The 23,629-nt window shown below is 43.4% G+C and overlaps 1 protein-coding gene and 1 non-coding gene across 2 annotated transcripts in view; both read right to left on the reverse strand.

The window, feature by feature from the left end:
* The window catches only part of KCNH1 (potassium voltage-gated channel subfamily H member 1), a 563,287-nt gene that overhangs the window by 230,007 nt on the left and 309,651 nt on the right, over positions 1–23,629 (reverse strand). Inside the window, exon 8 of the mRNA XM_077485723.1 lies at positions 194–393. Within this exon, the coding sequence (XP_077341849.1) occupies positions 194–393 (200 nt within the window). The remainder of the gene's footprint in view (positions 1–193; positions 394–23,629) is intronic.
* Positions 1,033–1,217, reverse strand: LOC143990558 (U2 spliceosomal RNA). Its single transcript, XR_013277392.1, has one exon. It is a non-coding gene; the product is annotated as a U2 spliceosomal RNA (small nuclear RNA).

The following is a 23,629-nucleotide window of genomic DNA, read 5'->3' on the forward strand; positions in this document are numbered from 1 at the left end:
CGCCATCACTGACATTGTTGAAGGTAAAGCTAAAGCAAATTGAACAAGAAAATTGTATAATGTATGGCCAGCTTAACACAGACCCCCACGTATTTCCTTTCACAGTAGCTTCTAAATAAAGACTCTACAGAACAGCTGTGGGTTGTTTCGGGAAGCACTGGAATAATACACGGAAACAATCGTAGTCACATACCTTTTCAGTATCGATCCCCCGAGACATAGACCAGGTAGACACAATGTAATCCATCACACGCTCACTCAGTCCTTTGGGCACTTGGTAAAGTTTGAGGAAGTCCCTCACACTGTTCAGCATTTCATGGTAGCGGTTGGTGTTGGCGTACATTTGCTGGAAGATGGTGGTCACATTACCAAAAATTGTTGCATATAGAAGAGCTGGAAAGAAAAGAAAGTTTATAGTTACATTTTAACAAGTTCTATTTATTTTGGTCAAGAATTCCAATGGTTTTTTTTAGTTGTCTATCAAATACAATTTTTTTTCCATTTTCAGCAAGCGGATGGGCATTAAAGGGATTGTAAAATCAGAAGTTTTTTTTATCTTAATGCATTCTATTCACTAAGATAAAAAGCCTTCTGTGTTTAGCAGCCCCCCTCAGTGCCCCCAACACTTACCTGAGCCCCATCTCTGTCCAACGATGTGTCTCGGCCATCCGGGACGCTCCCTACTGATTGGTTGAGACACAGAAGAAACGCCATTGGCTCCCATTGCTGTCAGTCAAAGTCAGTTAGCCAATCAGGAGAGGGGATGGGGCTGAACTACAGCTCTGTGTCTGAATGGACACACAGAGCTGCGGCTAGGCTCAGGTGCCCCCATAGCAATTTACCAAATTTTCTGAATTATACACATAAAACAATTGGCAGTCACGTACCACAAATTTTAGATGAGCGGGTAGCAAGGTGCATGGGTCTCATCATGACATGTCAAGGTAGCAGTAGCACACAGAGAGGCAAAAAACAGAGCAAAAACAAGATATCATGAAGGGTACTCAGTAAGGAAGATAAGGAAGAGGTGGGAACGATACGCCAAAAAGTAAGAAACGTGTGGGCATGTCACAAACGATGCCAGCATAGCATCATATCTGATTTAGTTGGTCACATTATATTATAATAAGATTATAATAAAATGGGGGATGTATCAGATATTAAACTGATAAGAACACATACTACACTTGATCTTAGCCAAAAAGCCAAGAAACAATACATATCCAAATATTTAAAGGCGTTTACAAAAATTTTTTTTTTTTTAAACAAACATATTATATTTACCTCCACCTGCTCTTCTGGGGTCCCTTGGCAGCTGTCTCGGCTCCTCCCTGCAAGGGCTACCCCCCTCTGGGAAGTGCTCTTCCAAGGGGGTTAGCTTACGGGCTATCACTCGACCCCGCCCGGCGTGCTGCGTCATTGATTTGATTGACAGCAGCGGGAGCCAATGGCTGCGCTGCTATCAATCATCCAATGAAGAGCCCAAGAGCTGGGGGAAAGCAATGAGGGATCGCGCCCACAGAGATTCGGGACTTGGGTAAGTAAAACGGGGGCTTGTGGGGGGGCCGGAGAGTGCAAGGTGGTAAAATACGAAACTTTACAACCACTTTAAGTCAGCATAAAGTTATCCATACAAAGATTGGAGATAGATTAAGGTTGACCTTTTTAACTACTTCAGATCAGCGCTATAGCCGAATGACAGCTACAGCGCGGACCTGCTTTGCTGGGAGTAAGTCTATTGACGTCCTCCTGTGCCCGAGCAGCCTGCGCGCCCCCTGCACGGTGCGCGCGGCGTGCTCTGTGGTCAGCGAGTCTATGAGACTCTCTGGATCACAGATTGGAGTAAGGGGTCGGTCCCAACCCCTTACCACATGATCAGCTGTCAGCCAATGACAGCTGATCATGTGATGTCAACAGAGTCGGTAATCGGCTATTTTTTCTCCTCATGAAAAAAAAAAAAGCCGATAACAGGCAGCTGTGAGAGGGACATCAGTCCCGATCACAGCGACCTGCAGCCAGATCCTCAGTGCCCATCTGTGTCCCCTGCCAGTGCCACCTAGCAATAGGCAACAGTGCCGCCTACCAGTGCCCATCAGCGCCACCCATCAGTGCCTGTAGTGTCACCCATCAGTGCCTACAGTGCCACCTATCAGTGCCCACAATCAGTGCCTCAATAACTGTGCTGCACATCAGTGCCACCTATCAGTGCCCATCAGTGTCACCTACCAGTGCCCATCAGTGACACCCATTAGTGCCCCCTATCAGTGCCCATCAGTGCTATCTATCAGTGGTACCTATCAGTGCCCATCAGTGCCACCCATCCATGCCACTCATCAGTGCCACCCATCAGTGCCATCTTAACAGTGGCCATCAGTACTGCCTTATCTGTCCCCATCAGTACCACCTTATCTGTCCCCATCAGTGCTGCCTTGTCTGTGCCTATCAGTGCCACCTTAACTGTGCCTATCAGTGCCCATCAGCGCAGCCTATCAGTGCCCATCAGTGCCGCCTCATCAGCGCATATCAATGAAGGAGAAAAATTACCTGTTTGCAAAATTTTATAACAAACTATTAAACATGATTTTTTTTTCAAAAATTTTCCATCTTTTTTTGTTTGTTTAGCAAAAAATCCCAGATGTGATTAAATACCAACAAAAGAAAGTTCTATTTGTGGGAATTTTTTTTTAACAATTTCGTTTTGGTACAGTGTTGTATGACCACGCACTTGTCATTCAAAGTGCGTCAGCGTTGAAAGCTGAAAATTGGTCTGGGCAGGAAGGGGGTTTAACTGCCCAGTAAGCAAGTGGTTAAAGGCAAATAGACTGTTTGCTTTGCAGGGGAAGTTGCACTATGCAAGGGAATTTTCTATAAAGCTAGGTGAATGAGCAGAAGCTCTTCTGAATTCCATTATCCAATTATGCTTTTTGTTTATAATTTTCCCTGCACATGATTGGGCATTCTTTGTAAAAAAATAAATGTCTCCCAATTGCTAAACTCTGGAGCAAAATCCCTTGCAAAGTAAACATCTTACTTGCCTTTAGTAAATCAATTGCTGATCGGCTGAAAGAAAACAGCCACTGCTAAGCTTTCTTAAAAACAAAACAAAAAAAACTCATATTGCTCTAGGAAACTTGTGCCACTGTGCCACCATAATAAAGGTTTACAAACACTTGACCTCTGGAAGATTTACCCCCCTTCATGGCAAGGCCATTTTTTGTGATACGGCACTGCGTTACTTTTATCTTTTTTCTGCCACAAATAAAGCCTTCTTTTGGTGGTATTTGATCACTACTGCATTTTTTATTTTTTAATAAAATAAATAGTGTTTTTTTATTTTTTGCACTATAAATGAAAAAAGACCAACAATTCTGAAAAAAAAAAAAATGTAATGTACGTAATCTCGCGAGGCTTGGATAGCAGGCAGTGCCCGCTGTGAGCTCCGTGAGTCTGATCGGGGGTCCTGCGGACTCAATGTCTGCAGGGATACCCGCGATTGTCTCACGGAGAGAAAGACCGGGAAATGCTAATGTGAAAAAGTATCTCCCCGTTCTGCCTAGTGACACTGTCACTGACCACAGCTCCCTGTAATCGGGAGCACTGATCAGTGTTGTGTCACACACAGCCCCTCCCCCCACAGTTAGAATCACTCCCTAGGACACACTTAAACCCTGCAGCACCACCTCCTGGTTAATCCCTTCACTGCCAGTCACATTTACACAGTAATCAATGCATTTTTAATTGCACTGATTACTGTATAAATGTGAATGGTCCCAAAATAGTGCCAAAAGTGTCCGATGTGTCCGCCATAATGTCTCATTCACGATAAAAATCACTGATCGGCGCCATTACTAGTAAAAACGTTTCAAAATTGTTGCTATATTTTGTTTTTTAAAGCAAAAAATTAAAACTGCAAAGGTGATCAAATATCACCAAAAGAAAGCTCTATTTGTATGTAAAAAAAGGACGTACATTTTTTTGGGAGCCACATCACACGACACCACAATTGTCAGTTAAAGCGACGCAGTGCCAAATCGCAAAAAGTGCTCTGGTCTTTGGCCAGCCAAATTCTCTGGGGCTGAAGTGGTTAAAAAACAAACAAATAGAAAACAAATAAAATGAGACATGCTATCTGCCAATAGAACTTAACCAAAACGTGCATTCTATGCATCCAAAAATATAGCAAATATACCAAATCAAATCATTATTCAACCAAAAAATAATGTCAAAGCAATAACTCCAAGATCAATAATAAATAACACGTTATCTCCTCCGATTCCGCAACATGTCTGGTTGATGAACGGCCGTTTAGAAACAAACTGAAAAGCACAAAATGAAAAGCGCAAACTCAAAATCTCTAAATGAAAAATGCGAAAAGAAAAAGCGTGAATCGACACTCGCCAAACTTCTACTAACACTAAATTATCAGAAGGAGCCCAAAGGGTGGGCTAAAGAGCTGAAAAACCACATAGTACGTCACTACGTTTGTAATTGTCGGCCAACATTTGTGTGACTGTATGTATGCAAGACAAGTTTGAGCCAACAACCTTCGGACAAAATTCCACGGTTTTGTTGCCGGAAAGTCCGATCGTGTGTACGAGGCATTACACTTTTGATACTTTGTGGGAACCAGTGACACTAATACAGTGATCAGTGCTAAAAATATGCACTATCACTGCACTAATGACACTGGCTGGAAAGGGATTAAACATCTATGGTACTATGTGGTGCTTTTACTAAGGGATGTGATGGTTTTTATTCCCTGCTTAGCAGGAAAACAAAAATCAACACATCCTCGCTAACAGGCCAGAGCTCTGCATTGTTTACATAGACAAAGCTCTGAGCGGACTTCCTCATCGCCGATCAGCGAGTGACGGGGGTCATCCATTACCTGGCACACGCTGACTGGCTTGTGCTGTGACTAATTACAGCATGGCTGGCGCTCCAGTGGCACGCGCGTTCCCCCTACCCGAAAGACCACAATCACGTATATTTTTACATGATTCTGCGCAGCTGGCCTGCACTGTTGCAGTAAAGCTACAGTACATAATCAGCAAGTGGTTAAAACAAAGATTGTGTCATTTTATCTATATAAAAACAGATATAAAATTAGGAATGTATACATTTACAAATTAAATTAAAGCTTAAATCCAGGCTTAATTACATGGTCCTTTGACAAACTTACTTTATGCCTGGAGTGAATTTCTGGCACTTTATTTGGACACTCTGCTTGAACATAAATAAAATTCTTATTAAATGAAATCTGGGCTAAACCAATATTGTTTAAATATAAAAAGAATTTGTATTCTTAATAAAAAATTGGTGCTCTTAATTTTTTTTCTAGATCTGAGCAGTAATCCAGCATTAAACAACTCCTGTTCTTTTGCAGGAGCGTCCTGTAATAAAGACCGGTCCCTGCTACTCTCTCTCCTTGTGCAGGGTGACTGGTCTTGTCTCCGCCCCTCGTGTAGTTTTCTGCCGGCAGTCTGTAGTGGTGGACCTTATGGGCCCCTCCCATATCTCTGGTCTTTGCACAGGCTATGAGCAGCACAGTGATGTTATCATGGATTTATATCATTTGTGGTTGTTAGGGAAAATATTTAAATATTTCCAGAAAGTTTTTGTGGTCGGTGTTTGGCTAAATTGACCTAAAACCACTACAGTTTCCATCAAAATATGAAATATTGATATTGCCACAGAGGATGTAGCATTGATTGTCTCAAAACATCTACTTGGCATTTATATTCTGTTCCACATTGCTCCCTAGCATAGGCTGACCAGACATCCCCGGGTTTCTGGGGACAGTCCCCGGATTGAGGACACTGTCCCCGGACCAAGTCTGTCCCCGGTTTTGTCCCCGGATTGGAATTTGAAAAGGGGCTGGGGCAATTTCAAAGACAGCCCGTGCAGAATAAAAAATCTGAATTGCACCCCCCCCCTCCTCTGCCGCTCCTACTAGCTTATGGGGGTTTATTTTTTTACATTATTTGTGCCCCTTTCTGATGATCATGTTCTGGTCGGAGCGGAGGGACTATTTCTTCAGTTTCGGGCGCATGCTCATTCAGCTCCGCTCGCATGTTCTTCTGCCTTGGCTCAAGTCCCGGCCAGCCGCCTGCCTGTTTATCTCCTTGCCTTCCCTGGTGGAGTGATCTTCCTCTGCTCCCCACCCAGTAGTAACTTGGGCCCGGAGAGTAATGCCACCTACACACGACTGGACTTTTTGACAGCAAAGGTCTGACGGAACTAGTCCGTCGGACAATTTGATCGTGTGTGGGCTCCATTGGACCCTTGCTTGCCAAAAAGCGGACTTTAGAAATAGAACATGTTTTACATTTTCCCACCAGAACTCCGCCGGACCGAGAAATCCATTCGTGTGTATGCTAGTCCGACGGACAAAAACCAACGCTAGGGCAGCTATTTGCTACTGGCTATGAACTTTCTTATTCTAGTTCAGTCGTACGTCATCACGTTCAAATCCGTCGGACTTTGGTGTGATTGTGTGTGGCCAAGTCCTTTCATTCAGAAAGTCCATCGGAACTCCGCCAAAAGTCCATCGGAAAGACCGTCGGACCTAGTCCCTCGAAAAGTCCGGTCGTGTGTACACGGCTTAAGAGTTGACAGGCTGTGAGGTGGCGGAGGAGGAGATGGGCAAAGAGTCGCCGATTGCTGCCATTACTAGTAAAAAAAATAAAAAATATGTAATTTTCAAAATCTGGTCACCTTACCCTAGCGGAATCTCTTTGGTGACAACTATGGTCATTTTGATTGACCCAAAACTAGAGTTTTCAAAAGGGAAGGCCAGAGTGTTCCTTGGTTCCAACACCACCCTCTCTCTGGGCCCATTGCAACCTCTCCCTCTCAAACCGTGGAGTATGAGGGAGAGTGAACAACATAGACTCATGTGGCATCTTATATCATCGGCTCATCTACATTGGGGACTGCAGTTGTCAAATATTACCACCACTATTCCTACCATGTGCCACAGTCAGTAGAAAACCTAGTGATGGTGTCACACTGCACCTGTGGATGAATGGACATTTCAGCTGCCAGAGACAGACTAGTTTGGTATGGTGTTGTGGGATGGGGTGTAGACATTATCTACTATGAGAGGCTCTCACCACTGGAGAGACGGTTGACATGGGCATGGGTATGCCGTGGGCTGCAAGCATACTGAAGTCCACGATAGAACAGTTTTGACTGAAGAAAATATTAAAAAAGCTTGACAGTAACAAAGCACTATAATACCCCTCTAAAAGCATCATTATCTCTGAAAGGAACATAAGTGATATAGAAGTTCAATGGATATAGACTCATCTAGAAGCTTAATATTGGGTGTTAGGGGGCAACACAAAAGCTCATTTCTAATAAGTGTCTAAGAAGTCGTATACCAGCCATATACTGTGGGGGTTGTGAGACAGTAATTCACAAAATGTGATACCTTTATAATGCAATTAAAATGTTATTACATGAAAGTGTTCCTGGAAGAATCTCAGTCCAGGTCTTACATCTTGGCCCTTTTCCCAGGCAACATGCTTAATTGGTATCAGAAAAGACACAGAAGTAGTAGGAAGGTAAGGATGTCCCAAGCCAGCAAGGCACGTTTCTGGGGGAATCAACAATTTTCTGAAATAGATTTAAACAATTAGGATCTTCTTAGCTGGGAGTTTGCGATAAGCATAATCCAGCAATATTTGGCTTCCTTAAGCAACTTCTATAAAGACATCAATTTATTATGCTGGATGTATGTAATAAAAGACAAGATGTTTGACTGGTGTACATTCAGCCAAATACACCACATTCACACATCTCAATTTTCTGCATAATCAAATTCATGGATTCTTTATAGTGATACAGAAGGCATATTTTACATTAGCTGTGTGTACAGTATTTATTTATTATTGGTTTTTATATAGCATGACATTTTAAGCAGCACTTGACATACAATTATATATATATATATATATATATATATATAATATTGCCAAAAGTATTGGGACGGCTGCCTTTACACGCACATGAACTTTAATGGCATCCCAGTCTTAGCCCTTGTACACACGGTCGGAGATTCCGACGAAATGTGTCCGATCGAAGCGTTTTGTCGGATATTCCGACTGTGTGTGGTCTGCATCGGACTGTTTCCGTCGGAATATCCGTCAGACCAACTTTTCCAACTTGCCAGAAATATTTTCCGACAAAATGCTCCGATCGGACATACTCCGTTCATGTGTAGAGAATTCCGATCGGACAAAGTGCCACGCATGCTCAGATCAAATTCCTACACCAAAGCTATTGGCTACTAGCGTGAACATAGTCCCGTCGTAACGAAATAACGTCATCACGTCGGATTTTCCAACAACTTTGTCCGACCTTGTGTATACAACAGTTTCGGACAAAATCCGATGTTTTTGGTTGTCGAAATCTCCGGCCGTGTGTACAAGGGCTTAGTCCGTAGGGTTCAATATTGAGTTGGCCCACCCTTTGCAGCTATAACAGATTAAACTTTTCTGGGAAGGCTGTCCACAAGGTTTAGGAGTGTGTCTATGGGAATGTTTGACCATTCTTCCAGAAGCGCATTTGTGAGGTCAGGCACTGATGTTTGATGAGAAGGCCTGGCTCACAGTCTCCGTTCTAATTTATCCTAAAGGTGTTCTATTGGGTTGAGGTCAGGACTCTGTGCAGGCCAGTCAAGTTCCTCCACCCCAAACTTGCTCATTCATGTCTTTATGGACCTTGCTTTGTGCACTGGTGTGCAATCATGTTGGAACAGGAAGGGGCCATCCCCAAACTGTTCCCACAATGTTGGAAACATGAAATTGTCCAAAAATGTCTTGGTATTCCGACACCTTAAGAGTTCCCTACACTGGAACTAAGTGGTAGTAAACTATTTTTTTAACGGTACCTGCAGGAAAGCCTATAATAAAGCTTACCTGTAGGTACAGTGAATATCTCCTAAACCTGGACAGTGCATGCGCACTGAAGGGATGGCATACCTGTGCCATCCCTCCAGAGCTCAGTGCAATGGTCCATGACTCCCATGTGCATCCTCGCGGCTCAGCCAATCAGATGGTCTGAGCACGCAAACCTGGAAGACCGGAGAAGATAGGAGTCCTGTCAGCAGTGACAGCACGCCGCCTGGAGGGTTTCGTTCTAAGGTATTTCATAATGTGCCAGTATGCACATTATGCCATTGTCTTGTAGGTTTGTTTTTTTAAAGAAAAAAAAAGTGCGGATTAATACCGCTTTAAAGCTCAGCTCCAGGCAGATATATGATTTATTAGTAGAATACAAAATGCAGCAGCCTGGTACTTATTAATACCTCATTAAATGTATTGTTTTAAAAACAATTAGTATAAGTTCTTAAATTTGACTTATTTCAGCTGAGCTCAGGCTAGGAGATCAAGAAGCAATATAAGCAGCCAATCGGTTGTGATGCAGTTTTTATGTGCTAACAAGGAGAATGCACATGTAGCACTAACCCCCGGAGCTGCTGGTTTGATTGGGCTTACCGTTACCTTCTTCTCCTCGACTTATGTCCAGGGGTTTCCCATGGTAGATGGCCCAGAAACTTTAGAGACTGACGACAGATCCACTTAAAGGGATTTTTATTTGCAAAAACGTAATTAACAAACAGTCTCTTAGTATAGGATTAGAGGGTTAGGAGGAAAGTTCCGGTACTCTTAGGCCGCGTACACACGGGCGGACTGTTCGCCCAACCTTGTCCGCTGAACAGTGTTTGGGCGGACAGTCCGCTCGTGTGTGGGCTTTCAGCGGACAGTTTCAGCGGACAGTTGGACGGACAAAGTCTTTCGGAAATTCCGAAAAACTGTCCGCTGAAACTGTGTTTGAGCGAACAGTCCGCCCGTGTGTAGGCTACTTTCGAAATGAGCAAACTGTTCCCGCTCGGAAAGTCCGCCCATTTCGAGCGCGTGTACAGGTAGGCGGGGCCCGCGAAGGAGACGTCGCGGGCTCCGCCGCCTGGAATGGGCTTAAAGGGGAACCCCAACGCCGAAAAAAATCGGCGTTGGGGTTCCCCTTTAAGCCCATTCCAGGCGGCGGAGCCCGCGACGTCTCCTTCGCGGGCCCCGCCTACCTGTACACGCGCTCGAAATGGGCGGATTTGCCTCCTCCTTACGTGGGCGAGTCCGTTCATTTCAAAAGTTGAGCGAACTGTTTGGCAAACAGTTTGCTGAAACAGTCCGCTCGTGTGTGGGCAAGTCCGCTCATGCAAATTTTGAGCGGACTGTTTGCCGAAACTGTTTGACGAACAAGGTTGGGCAAACAGTCCGCGCGTGTGTACGCGGCCTTAGTGTCAAAGTCAATAATAAAAGACTCGCTTACTTCGACTAAATCCAGAGAATAGCCATTCACAGCTGGATGTTCACTCTAGTTGGATAGTCCCCCTCTTATCAGGCCTAGCAGCCAACAAGGTGCTTAAATCAGGAACAAGTCTCTGCCACAGACGTTGTTGTAGAACATGTAGGAATAAATCTCTGCCACAGACGTTGTTGTAGAACATGCAGGAAACTAGAACTTGTAGAACATTCATGCGGTACAAGTATCTTTCAGCCAGTTCAGCAATAGCCAAGAGATTGGATTCCCTTAGGTCCCTCAGCCCCACCAGGCTCTTGCTAAGAAGCCAACCTGTACGTGGCATTCTTCTTAAGAGTCCTCCCCTGGATAGCTACGAAGTTGCCGGGCCTCTCCACAACCGAAGACGGTACCCGACCACCTCGGAATCCTTTCTTTAGTTTCCTTGCCTCGGGCTAGCCAGCCCTGAGACATAAAGTGGGGTGTATCCGCACCCCAGGCCATAGCCTTCCTGGGGTCTGGTCAGGAGGACCAGGACCATGGAGTCAGAACATACCACTGGACCGGAACCCCGAACCACGTGACATCTGCATCTTAAGTACCCTCTCCCAGAAAGCACAGCGAGAGTGACACTCCCACTGGGCTGGCTCCGAGAGTAAGTAACCTTAAAGCACCCAACCAGACTGTGTTTCCATGCCTTCTACAAGAGACAGTTCCCCGTATGGCCAGGCTGAAACCCTATAGTCCAGTCAGACTGATGCTGAAGTCCAAATTTGGAATAATTATACCCAAACCAAACTGCAGTTCAGGTGTAACATAAAATTTCAAAAACATAGCATGTGCTCTTCAGAAGCCGGCGCTACACAGATATGAGGAGAGAGCAGAGTTAGCCCTTGTACACACGGTCGGACATTTCGACAACCAAATCCGTCGGATCATGTCCGAAACTGTTGCATACACACGGTTGGACAAAGTTGTCGAAAAATCCGATCTTTCAGAACGTGATGACGTAATTTCGTTACGATGGGACTACGTTCAGACTAGTAGCCAATAGCTTTGATGTAGGAATTTGATCTGAGCATACGTGGCACTTTGTCCAATCGGAATTCTCTACACATGATCGGAGTATGTCCTATCGGACCAGTTTGTTGGAAAATATTTCCAGCAAGTTTGAAAATTTGGTCCGACGGATATATTCCGACGGAAACAGCCCGATGCATACCACACACAGTCGGATTATCCGACAACACGGTCTGATAGGACACATTCCGACGGATTCTCCGACCGTGTGTACAAGGGCTAACAGACAGAAGGGCTTATCAGTCTGCTGGCTCTTCTTTCATTGTTTAATCACTGCCATGTAAATGTTATTTAAAGTGGCTGTAAAGTCAGAAGGTTTCTTTTATCTTAATAAAGAAGAAAAAGAAACTGCGCTAAGGTGAATCACAAATTAAATATTGATTGGTCTCAAAAGACCAAGTTCAGCTGCGGCTTTACTGTACCACATAACTACAGAAATGGAACTAGAAAAAATATATAAGCTGCGCTAAACCATACATATACCATTCTATGCATTAAGATAAAAAGCCTTCTGTGTGCAGAAGCCCCCTCAGCCCCTCTAATACTTAACTGAGAGCTTCTCCAGTGGCTGAGACAGCAGCGAAGTGACATAGGCTCCCGCTGCTGTCAATCAAATTATGTGAGCCAATGAGGAGAGAGAGGGGGTGGAACTGAGTCGCAGCTCCGTGTCTGAATGGGCACAGGGAGCTGCGACTCGGCTCAGATGCCCCCATAGCAAGCTGCTTGCTGTGGGCGCACGCAACAGGAGGGAGAGGCCAGGAGCACCGAAGAGACCTGATCAGAGCAGAATCCGGCCTGCTCTGTGCAAAACCAACTGCACAGAGCGGGTAAGTATGACATGTTTATTATTATTAACTAAAAAAAAAACAAGACTTTAAAATAACTAACTACAGCAGAGAAAAATTTGTTCTCCTGCTCTGTCTGACAGGGCTGTGTTATGGGGCACAATAAAGAATGGATTCCCCCATTCCCACAAGTGAGAAGGATGGAGAAATCGTTACTGTCTTCCAACAGCAGGACTCCCCCACTGTCAGAATACACAGACCAACAGCTGCAGGTAATTGGCCGCAAGCCGCTGATCGACAAAAGTTTTCCAACAGTCCCAAACGATAATTAGATCGACTTCTGTTGAGCAGGAAAGGCCACAGATAGATCGAAATTCAACTGGTCCTTGCTGAACTGGTTGAATTTTAATCCATCTATGGCCAGCATGAATGGCCAGAAATATAAATCCTTTGACAGATAAAACAAATTCAATAAATGTATTTTATCTGTGTATTTAACATTAGTGTTGTCCAACTGGACTGTCATTTTAGCAGACTGATAATCAAAAAAGATCACCAGCTATACTGCCCACTGCTTAGTACCTTAAATGTATAAAAGACAACTAAAAGATTTACTCGCACTGCAGAAAGCAATGATCCAAGATCCCAGAGTGGAATAGTTATATGATCCTAAAGAAGAGGATCAGCCAATCTTTATCTTCTATTTAGATCACACAGTGAATGCCTAGGCTTTTGGTCACATGACAGGTCACCACTGGATCCATTTAGGGCATGCTTTAACACCACACTCTTTTGGTTCTCTCTAATGTCTGTTTCTATAACCTCATCCAAAACATTGCAAGAACTCTTGTATATATGGATGAACTCTTGGATATAGGTGAACCAAGCGCACACCTAAAAGGGAGATCAGGGCAAAAAAGTCCTTATATGTAGTACATCTTCACCACAAATGCCCCCATGTTGTATCTCTTTAACCACTTGCCTACTAGGCAATTTTATCCCCTTCCTGCCCAAACCAATTTTCAGCTTTCAGCGCTGTCACATTTTGAATGACAATTACACAGTCATGCAACACTGAACGCATATGACATTTTTTATAATTTTTTTCACACAAATAGAGCTTTCTTTTGGTGGTATTTATTCACCATTGAGTTTTTATAATTTTGCTAAAAAAAAGAAAAAAGATCGAAAATTTTGAAAAAAAAAAAAGAAGCTTTTTCATAGTTTGCTATAAAATTTTTCAAACAGGTAATTTTTTTCCTTTACTGATGGAGACTGATGAGGTGGCACTGCTGGGCAATGATGAGACTGCACTGTGCGGCATTAGTAGGTGGCGCTGATAAGCAGCGCTGATGGGCACTGGTAGGTGGCACTGATGAGGAGGCACTGAGGGTTTTACGCAGGTGTGAAGAGATGCTATAAAGTAAGAATGTTTCAAAAATACAGATTTTAAATTGTTTTTATAAATTTACAAAATACAAAGTGAGTGGACAGAAGAAAAATCTAAATCAAATCTCTATGTGGTGTGACCACCCTTTGGATCAAACCAGCATCAACTCTTCTAGGTAGACCTTCACACAATTTTTGAAGAAACTCTGCAGGTAGGTTCTTCCAAACATCTTGGAGAACTAAGCAGAGATATTCTGTGGATATAGGCTGCCTCAGATCCTTCTGTCTCTTCATGTAATCCAAGACAGGCTTGATGATGTTGAGATCAGAAAGTTAATTGGCTGTATATTTGGGGTCACTGTTTTACTGCAAAATAAATTTGGGGCCAATCGCTTGCCTCCCTGACATACTGTACAGAAGCTGGGATGGTTGTATGAAAAGGTTACCTACTGCCTGTCTTTTCTGGAGATCTTGCAATGTTTCAAATTAGCTTGTTTTATAATACCTGGATGAGGACCAAAATTTCCTCACAAGTAGAATGCGGTCATTTTTGGCTTTCTTTCATCTTTGAAATTATAATGATCATTCCTGACCATCAACTTCTGACTTGCTGTGTAGCAGTGAGCCAGCATCATAGCCCCTGGCATGGGACCTGTCAATAATGTTCTGATGGTCGCCTAATAAGCTACAACAGTCAAGCGAATATGTTTTGAGTTGGCTTTTATGAAATTCTTTGGAAGCTAGAAGGATTGTGATAGAGTGGAAGGGTGCATTATTTATATTTTATATAGATCTGTGGTGGATATATCCTGTTCAGCTCACACCACAACTTCCAAAAAATGGAGGCGGTATCCTCATATTACATTGAAAAGTAAAAGAGTATCTAAAGCCAAAACTTTTTTTGGGTTGTTTAAAGCAGTGAGGGGTAAAAGCCCCTATTTACTAGAGACTGCTAACATCGCAGAGCCTAGCCACCAGAGACACCACTAATGCCACGTACACACGACCGGACTAGGTCCGACGGTCTTTCCGACGGACTTTCGCCGGAGTTCCGATGGACTTTCCGAATTAACGGACTTGGCCACACACAATCACACCAAAGTCTGACGGATTCTAACGTGATGACGACTGGACTAGAATAGAATAAGGAAGTTCATAGCCAGTAGCCAATAGCTGCCCTAGCTTTGGTTTTTGTCTGTCGGAATAGCATACACGCGAACGTATTTCTCGGTCCGGCGGAGTTCCGGTGGAAAAATTTAAAACATCTTCTATTTCTAAAGTCCGCCGGATTTTTGGCAAGCAAAGGTCCGATGGAGCCCACACAAGATCGAATTGTCCGACGGACTCGTTCCGGCGCGGCATAAGGTTTAAACCTGTCCATTCACTGAAGATGAGTGCCATAACTGATAACCTGGACTAAGCATCAGTGACATCATGAACAATCTGACCTATCCAATGACCAAGGAATGGTGAAATCACAAAGAACCTGGCCTAGCCAGTCACTAAGGATCAGGGACATTATGGGCAATCTGGCCTATCCAATGACCAAGGAATGGTGAAATCACAGACAATGCGGCCTAGCCAGTCACTAAAAATCAGTGACAACACAATCTGGCCTATCTATTGGCTAATGAACAGTGAATTTACTGAGAACCTCATGGGCAGGGCCAAGAAGTTGGAACCACATGCAGAAAAATGGCACCAAGAGACCCAAAAAAAAGTGGCACAATTATTATTTGGTTACATTGTGGATAGCCAAGCAACACGTGGAGTACAATACCAAAGTATTTGATTTAACAGTTCCAGAAAATATAATACTAGGAGCACAAGAACACAGTTGCAGGAGTTCTCAACAATGTTGGCAGCTCATTGGTAAGTTTTTCATTGGTTGGCTTTCGTTACTGGAGCAGCATCTGAGAGGGTTGGCTATAGGCAAAGTGGCGGTGTATTGGCAAATCAGAAGACTGATGCAGGTTCTAAGAGACAGCACAGGAGTCCTGGGATTAACAGCGCCGGCAGTGCTGTCCCTCCTCCTCCTCAGGAACCTTTCCCTAGGCTAAATAAGCTGTCCCTATCCATTGTGGATCCTGTCCTTACTGCATCCACTTTGCAACTGTGTGCCAACTGCAGCAGGGCATTGCTATTTATTAGGATTGTCCTCACTCAAGATGGCCACAGAGATCATCCAGTGTTGCAATGTCCAATCTCACCCCCCATTTCCTCTGTACAGAGGTCAGCACACAACACCACCTACAGAAAGGAGGATAAATTGCACCTGCCTACAACCTGGCCAACCACTAAAGATCAGTGACATCATGATGGGGGAGTTTGGGCAACAGTCGGGTCTGGTATTCAAATGGAATAAATCAGCACTCCTGCCGTTGACCAGACCTGGGGATTTATCTCCACCTACAATTATGTGTCTAGAGGTGGTGTCTAAGCTGAAGTACCTGGGTGTCTGGATTACTGGAGAAGTAAATCAGTATGTCAAGGAGAATCTGGTACCACTGTTGACAAAATTGAAACAGAAGGTTAACAACTGGTGTTGTCTCCCTCTCTCCGCGGCGGGGCGCTGCAACTTAATTAAAATGATCTGGCAGCCACAAATTTTATATATCTTGCACAACTCTCCAATCTGGATCAACCAAAAGTGGTTCAAGAAATTTGAATCGCTGTTTCGTGATCTAGTTTGGAAGAAGGGGCAAGCTCGGATTAGGCTACAAACGTTGCAGCTCCCGGTCAGGAGGGGAGGAATGGCGATACCACATTTGAGATCATATTTTTTGTCAGCTCAACTCCAGCATTTAGCTGGGGCTGGGCTTCAAAGTGGAGTGTGCCCAAATCATAAATTGATGACTGATAATGCGCCGCATAAATCATTGGTTGAAGTTCTGGAAGCTGACTCATTTGCTCATAGGTGCCCTACTAATGCACTAGTGAGGAAGGTGTGGCGGACAGTAAAGCAACTTATGGGTTATGTGGGAGTGACCGATTATACCCCTTTATGGTACAATAGAAATCTGGCTGAATTAAGCAGCATAGATAGATCCTTGGAATGGGAGAGGCAGGGGATTAGTAGGCTAGTGCAATTATATGAAGGGAATCTTATGAAATCCTTTGAAGACCTTAGGCAAGAATTTAGTATCTCCAACAAGACGTTTTATAAATATCTGCAATTGAGGCATGGAATTCTAGCACAGTATGGGTCACTAGTTATTGAAAGTACCGAAACTTCCTTGTTTCAGGGCCTTATTGATCGAAGGCAGGTAAAGGGCCAGATCTCTAGGCTTTACATAAAACTTAGGGATAAAACCTTGAAGGGGGAGGGACTCGATAAGAGCAGGCGTGGATGGGTAGGGGATATAGGGCCGATAACCCAGAAGCAATGGGACGAGACACTTGAACAGGGAAGTTTGGTTTCTATATCTCCATCACAGCGAATGTCTCACTTGTTTCTTATACATAGAGCATATTATACCCCCCATAAGATGTGGAAAATGGGTAGGAAACCCAGGGATGATTGCCCCAGATGTGGGGCACCAGGTGACCTTCTTCATATGGTGTGGAAATGCCCAAAATTGTACAGGTATTGGATAGAAATCGTACAGAGAATAAACAGGACTTTTAAGACTACTTTGAAACCAGAAGCCAAGGTTTGCTTATTGGGGATTCTAGAGGAGGGTAGAATTCATTCCCTAACATGGACGTCTATACTAAGGTGCCTGTACCAGGCTAGGCGGTTAATAGCAATAAACTGGCAAGCTAAAAACCCTCCTGTATTGGAAGCATGGGCAAATGCAATTAACTCCACAATCTGGTGTGAACAAGCGATGTTCATAAAGCAAAATAATTTAAAGAAATTTAGGGCATTATGGAACCCCTGGCTGAGTGATATGGGTTACCCCTTGAGTGGGGTTGCCGAAGGATAGACTCAGAATCTGCTAGTTTGGTTTGTGGTTGTGGGGGGGGGGGGGCTTTCCACCTTCGCACCCCCTTTTGGTGGATTTTTCTGTGGGTGCTACTCCTCTGCCTTTTTTTTTTTTCTTCATGGCAACCACGATCTCCCAACCAGCCAACCATGATCGAAGTGGCTGGGGCAAACAGCGCGTGTTCGAAGAGGGAGGGAGGGTTGGGGAGGGGGGCTGGGGGATAGTTATGTAGAAAAGCCTGTGGTAATACGAGTGTTGTATATGGCTTTGTTTTTATTATATATGTATGAGATGATGGTTTTCTTTGACTTGTGAAAGCCACTGTAAACCTGTGTTTAAAAAACTTATTAAAGAGAAATTGGTTAAAAAAAAAAAAGATCAGTGACATCACTGATAATGGCAGTTGAACATATAGGCATGAATTCAGTCACCAAAAGGTCTGTGTGTTGATGGTAATGTAATGGAAGTACATGGAAAAATATGATATTCAGACACTATCAGCTCTGTCCTTACCTTGAGCCCACGTTCACACTGAGGGTGGGTTTGAAATTTCAAACCCGCATTTCATTGAGTCTTCGGGGGCAATTTGACAGACATCTGTGTGAGTTCATGCACAGATGTTTATTGAAATCACTCCCGAACTCGCCAAAAGTAGTGTATGAACTACTTTTGGGAATCGGTGCAGCACCACAAAGTCTGCGTCGCACCAATTCGGACACTACCGTTGGCGGCAATAGGCTCTGATTTGGCATGCGATTTGACATGTCAAATTGGCCCAATGTAAACGTGGCCTAAGGAGGAGATTTACTAAAACTGGTGCAGGCTGGCTACCAAGCACAGCTGCACCAGATTCAATCATTGTAAAACTTCAACTTGTTCAATTAAGCTTTTAACCTGGAAGCCTATTGGTTTCTATGCAGGGCTGCACCAGATTTTGCACCATGCAGTTTTAGTAAATACAAACATACCCCACTTTTAAGTACACAATGATGTTTATTTACTAAAGCTGGAAAGTGCAAAATCAGGCTCACTTCTGCATAGAAACCAATGAGCTTCTAACCCCAGCTTGTTCAATTAAGATTTAGTAATAATACCTGGAATCTCATTGGTTTCTATACAGAAGTGAGACTGATTTTGTACTTTCCAGCTTTATTAAATAAACCCCATTGTGTACTTAAAAGCAGGGTATGCCTGTATACTATAGAGAGAATGCTTTGTTCATATTACAACCACTTTAGGGCTAGGCTCACGCTGTTGCGATCTGCTTTTGTTCTTACTTTCAATGTGATTGTGAAGTGCAACTCGAATAAGGTTTGTAAATTCTATAGGGCCAAAATGGTGCTGGAATCACACCCAAGTAGTAGAGGAACCTCCTCCAAAATCGCACCATGTTGAGTTGCATTGATGTGAATGGGCACCATTGAAAATAATGTTATTTCCATAGTCATGCATTTCTCGTCGCATATGAAATCGCAAAACTAGTGTGAATGGAGCCAAACAAACAATGGCAACTGCCCAAAAATATCCAACAAGGACAACTGCCTTCCCCAGCAAGCCAAGAAAATTGTTGATAGACCCAACCAAACTTTCATCTAGATGGGTCTATAGTCATCTCACATCTATAGGTAACTTTAGTTTGTCTTCTAGTACAACCAGGTTTTATACCCTTGAACTCATAGTAAATAATATCTGTCCCTTGATAAATACGGAGGGATCACCTTGCTTTAGCTAACCCAATTTTCCTTTGATGAATACGCCTCCAATAATATACTTTGACTTAAAGTCTATTTTTTTTATATATACTCAAGGATCACACAATGAGGATAATTCTACTAAATAAACAAATGACTTTCTTATCCCGCATTAATGTACTTGTTCTTTCTTCTCTAATTATAGTTAGTGTCATCTAGTAAACAAAGAACAAGCAGGTACATATACAGCAGGGATTGTGTTGTTTCTTTATTTGCCCATGGTACTCCTGGGAAATAAACAGCGCTTATTACTACTGTGTCATGGAGATCCATCATTCTGCACTACAGAGAGAATACTTCGAATGTGAACAAGACTTAACGTGGTTGTAAAGTCAGAAGGTTTATATATATATATATATATATTATAAATGCATTCTATGCCTTAAAGCGGAGTTCCACCCAAAAGTCAAACTTCTGCTTTAAGGACTCCACTTTATTTTCTCTTCACCATACACTCGTCTTTACTCACTCTTTCTCTTCTTTTCACCTTGTTTGTTGCATCGTTCCCTTCTTCCATTCACCACTTTTCACATACACCACCATTGCTTTTCACTTCAACTCTTTTTTCTTCCTTCCCTATTTTCCTTTTCACCCCCTCATCTATTCCATTTACATCATAGTCACTTCACGTCCCACACTGAATTTCATGTCCTTCACGGTCCTTTTCTATCTTCTCTTTTCATTAAATATTATTTCTAGATTATTTAACCACTTAAGGACCGCCTCCTGCACATTTATGTCAGCAGAATGGCACGGCTGGGCACTAGCACATACAGGTACATTGCTCTTTAAGTGCCCAGCCGCGGGTCGCGCGCTGCCGGCGGTGCGCTTGTGACCCGGTCCTGAGCTGCGTGACCGTGGCCGCGGGACCCGCGGACTCGATCGCCGCTGGTGTCCCGCGATCAGGTCACAGAGCTGAAGAACGAGGAGAGGTACATGTAAACAAACCTCTCCACGTGCTTCTTACTGTGGCTGTCACCGATCGCCTGTTCCCTGTTATAGGGAAAGACGATCAGTGACGTCACATGCCAAGCCACGCCCCCCTACAATAAAAAAAACACACAACGTCACACATAACCCCTCCTCTCCCCCTAGTGGTTAACTCCTTCACTGCCAGTGTCATTTACACAGGAATCAGCGCATTTAAATAGCACTGATTGCTCTATAAATGACAATGGTCCCAAATATGTGTAAAAAATGTCAGAAGTGTCCACCATAATGTCGCAGTCACAATAAAAAAAAAACAGTGAACGCCACCATTACTAGTAAAAAAAAAAAAATATTAATAAAAATGCTATAAAACTATCCCCTATTTTGTAAACGCTATAACTTTTGCACAAACCAATCAATAATCGCTAATTGAGATTTTTTTTTACCAAAAATATGTAGAAGAATACGTATCAGCCTAATCTGAGGAAAAAACTTTTTTTATATATTTTTTGGGGATATTTATTAAAGCAAAAAGTAAAAAATATCGCATTTTTTTCAAAATTGTCGCTCTATTTTTGTTTATAGCGCAAAAAATAAAAACCGCAGAGGTGATCAAATACCACCAAAAGAAAGCTCTATTTGTGGGAAAAAAAGGACGCTAATTTTGTTTGGGAGCCACGTCGCACAACCGCGCAATTGTCAGTTAAAGCGACACAGTGCCGAATTGCAAAAAGGGGCCTGGTCCTTTGGCTGCATATTGGTCCGGGGCTTAAGTGGTTAATGACAGCAGCATATATATATAATTTTAAATAATATAACAAACAAAAAAATATAAAAAAATACCTAAAAATACCTAAAATAATAAAATATATGTAAAATATATTTTTTTCAAAAATGCTACCCTGGTTGGATTTTTCTGTCCGTGCAATGACATAAATACATTTTTTTAATAATATTAAAAAATGTAATAAAGGTATTACCTACCATAGAGGAATTTACAGTTTGGAACTTTGCCGCAGAGCAAAGTTGACCCCACTTGGCCTGGTAGTCCTCCTGGGCCTATCTACGTGTGACCCCCTGTAAGCCGCACTTAGCGAAATGTGGTTTCCTCTTTGGGGCACTATCTGACCGTGTTTAACGTGGGATCATCTGAGAGCTCTTATGGAAATCTTGATTGGGAGATCCCCATTGCATGTACTTGGTTAACTATGTGAGATGGCCATTTTTGTGTACATACAGTCCGTCGTGTATTTCTTAATCTGATATGCTAAATGCAATCTTTTTGCAGCAAATCTATGCTCTGAAGAAGACCCCTATGAAACGGGTCAAAATGCGTCAGCCTGTGTCATACATTAGACATTTTGTCATATAATGTTATGTACATTTTTTGTTTGCTATATTTCCACTTTTGGGTATACCCCCTTTAGAGCTCATATTTTAACTTGCATGAAATTATTATATGGCAATAATTTTTAAATAAAGAATAATTTTTCTAATTTACCTACCATTTATTTACCTCGCTGCTTAAAAATCCCTTTGGGGGAACTTTCCCATTATAAGGCCTCCTCCTGTTTGTGAAACTGAGCTTTTGGGGAGAAGGAGGGTAGCAGGTACCCAATTTTGAAAGGTACCTGCTTCCACTTACATTGTAGTCGCCATAGGTGATCGGAAGTTCTCCCCCCCCCCAGTCTTCTGGGACACATGACAGGCCCTAGAAGACTTTGGAACCAGTAACAGAGCACAGCGATGTTCGCGCATGAGCAGTGGGCATCCAGCTGTAAAGCCGCAAGCTGTCACAGCCGGGTGCCCAAGGTAGAGATGCTGGCGCCACTAAGGGAGGACACAGGGAGAAGACAGCGCGGGTTAGCAGACCGTTGGATCGTGAGACACGTGAGTGGTTGTTTTTTAAAAGTCAGCATATACACTTTTTGTAGATGCTGACTCCAAATAAACAAAAATAAGACTGGAACTCTGCTTTAAGTTAAAAAATCTTCTGTGTGCAGCAGCCCCTCCTATCCCCCCTAAGCCCTTGTACACACGGTCAGACATTCCGACAACAAAATCCGTCAGATTTTGTCCGAAACTGGTGTTGCATACACACGGTCGGACAAAGTTGTCGGAAAATCAGATCGTTCGTAACGTGATGACATTATTTTGTTACGACGGGACTACGTTCAGGCTAGTAGCCAATAGCTTTGGTCTAGGAATTTGATCTGAGCATGCGTGGCACTTTGTCCGATCGGAATTCTCTACAAACTATCGTACAAAGTCCGATCGGATCATGTTGTCTGAAAATGTTATAGCCCAGCTCTAAAACTTTGTCAGTCGGATATTCCGAAGGAAACAGTCCGATGGAGCCCACACACGGTCGGATTATCCGACAACACGGTCCGATCTGACATTTTCCGTTGGAATTTCCGACCGTGTGTACAAGGGCTAATAATTACCTGAGCACCCTCTCTATCCAGCGATGTTGCAGGAGAGACTTGCCTGCCGGCACACTCCCTCCACATTGGCTGAGACAGCAGCAAAGCGCCATTGGCTCCCGTTGCTGTCAATCAAAGTCAGTGAGCCAATGAGGAGAGAGAGGGGGTCATGGCTCTGTGTCTGAATGGACACACAGAGGGACCAGAGAAGAGGTAGATCGGGGCTGCTCTGTGCAAAACCACTGCACAGTGCAGGTAAGTATAAAATGTTTTTTATTTTTTAACTTCAAATTGTACTTCAGATTGTAGATCCAGGTAGTTTTTCAAAAGAAAAAAAAAAAACTGTTGCTGTAACTACTCCAAATTTTTTTCAGGACCTCCTTTTAATTTGTTAGTCCATTTGAATCTGCTAGTACATCTAACACTACGCTCCCCCAAAGATTGACATTGGTGATGTCCAAAGCTGTAGCTCCTCCACCCCAAGACAGGAGGTGTTTTACGGGCTGGATCAAAAAAAAAAAAAAAGAAAAGCTTAAAAAAAGAAAACTAAATCAGCCACCACATTTAAAGTGATATTAAAGAGGAGTTCCCCCCCCCCCCCCCCACCAAAAAAATAAAAGTCAGCAGCTACAAATAGCTACTAGTAGCTGCTGACTTTTATCGATTTTCTGATCGGCTCCTGCGTGCTGCCGCCGCCATTCGTGGTAAGGCGAACCGGCATTGAAGCGTGTGAACTTCACAGTCGTCTCCCTCCTGAGCATGCACAAAGCGTGCTGCGCTTAATAACTAGAGGAAGGAGGAGGCGGGGTAGAACTTCTGAGGGATCTCCCCATGGCAAGGTCTCCCAGAAGTGGGGATGGGTACCTGTCAAAACAGGAACCCTGCTCCCCCCTCCCCACCGAAAGATGCCAAATGTGGCACCGGAGGGGGTGGGGAAGCAAACAAGCGGAGTGGAATTCCACTTTTAGGTGGAATTCCGCTTTAAAGTCTCAGGTTTTTTTGTTCAAAAATAACAAATATGTTATACATACCTG

The sequence above is a fragment of the Lithobates pipiens genome, unplaced genomic scaffold, assembly GCF_037356315.1.
Source record: "Lithobates pipiens isolate NorthernLeopardFrog02 unplaced genomic scaffold, aLitPip1_a1.2 Scaffold_18, whole genome shotgun sequence".
Lineage (NCBI taxonomy): Eukaryota > Metazoa > Chordata > Amphibia > Anura > Ranidae > Lithobates > Lithobates pipiens.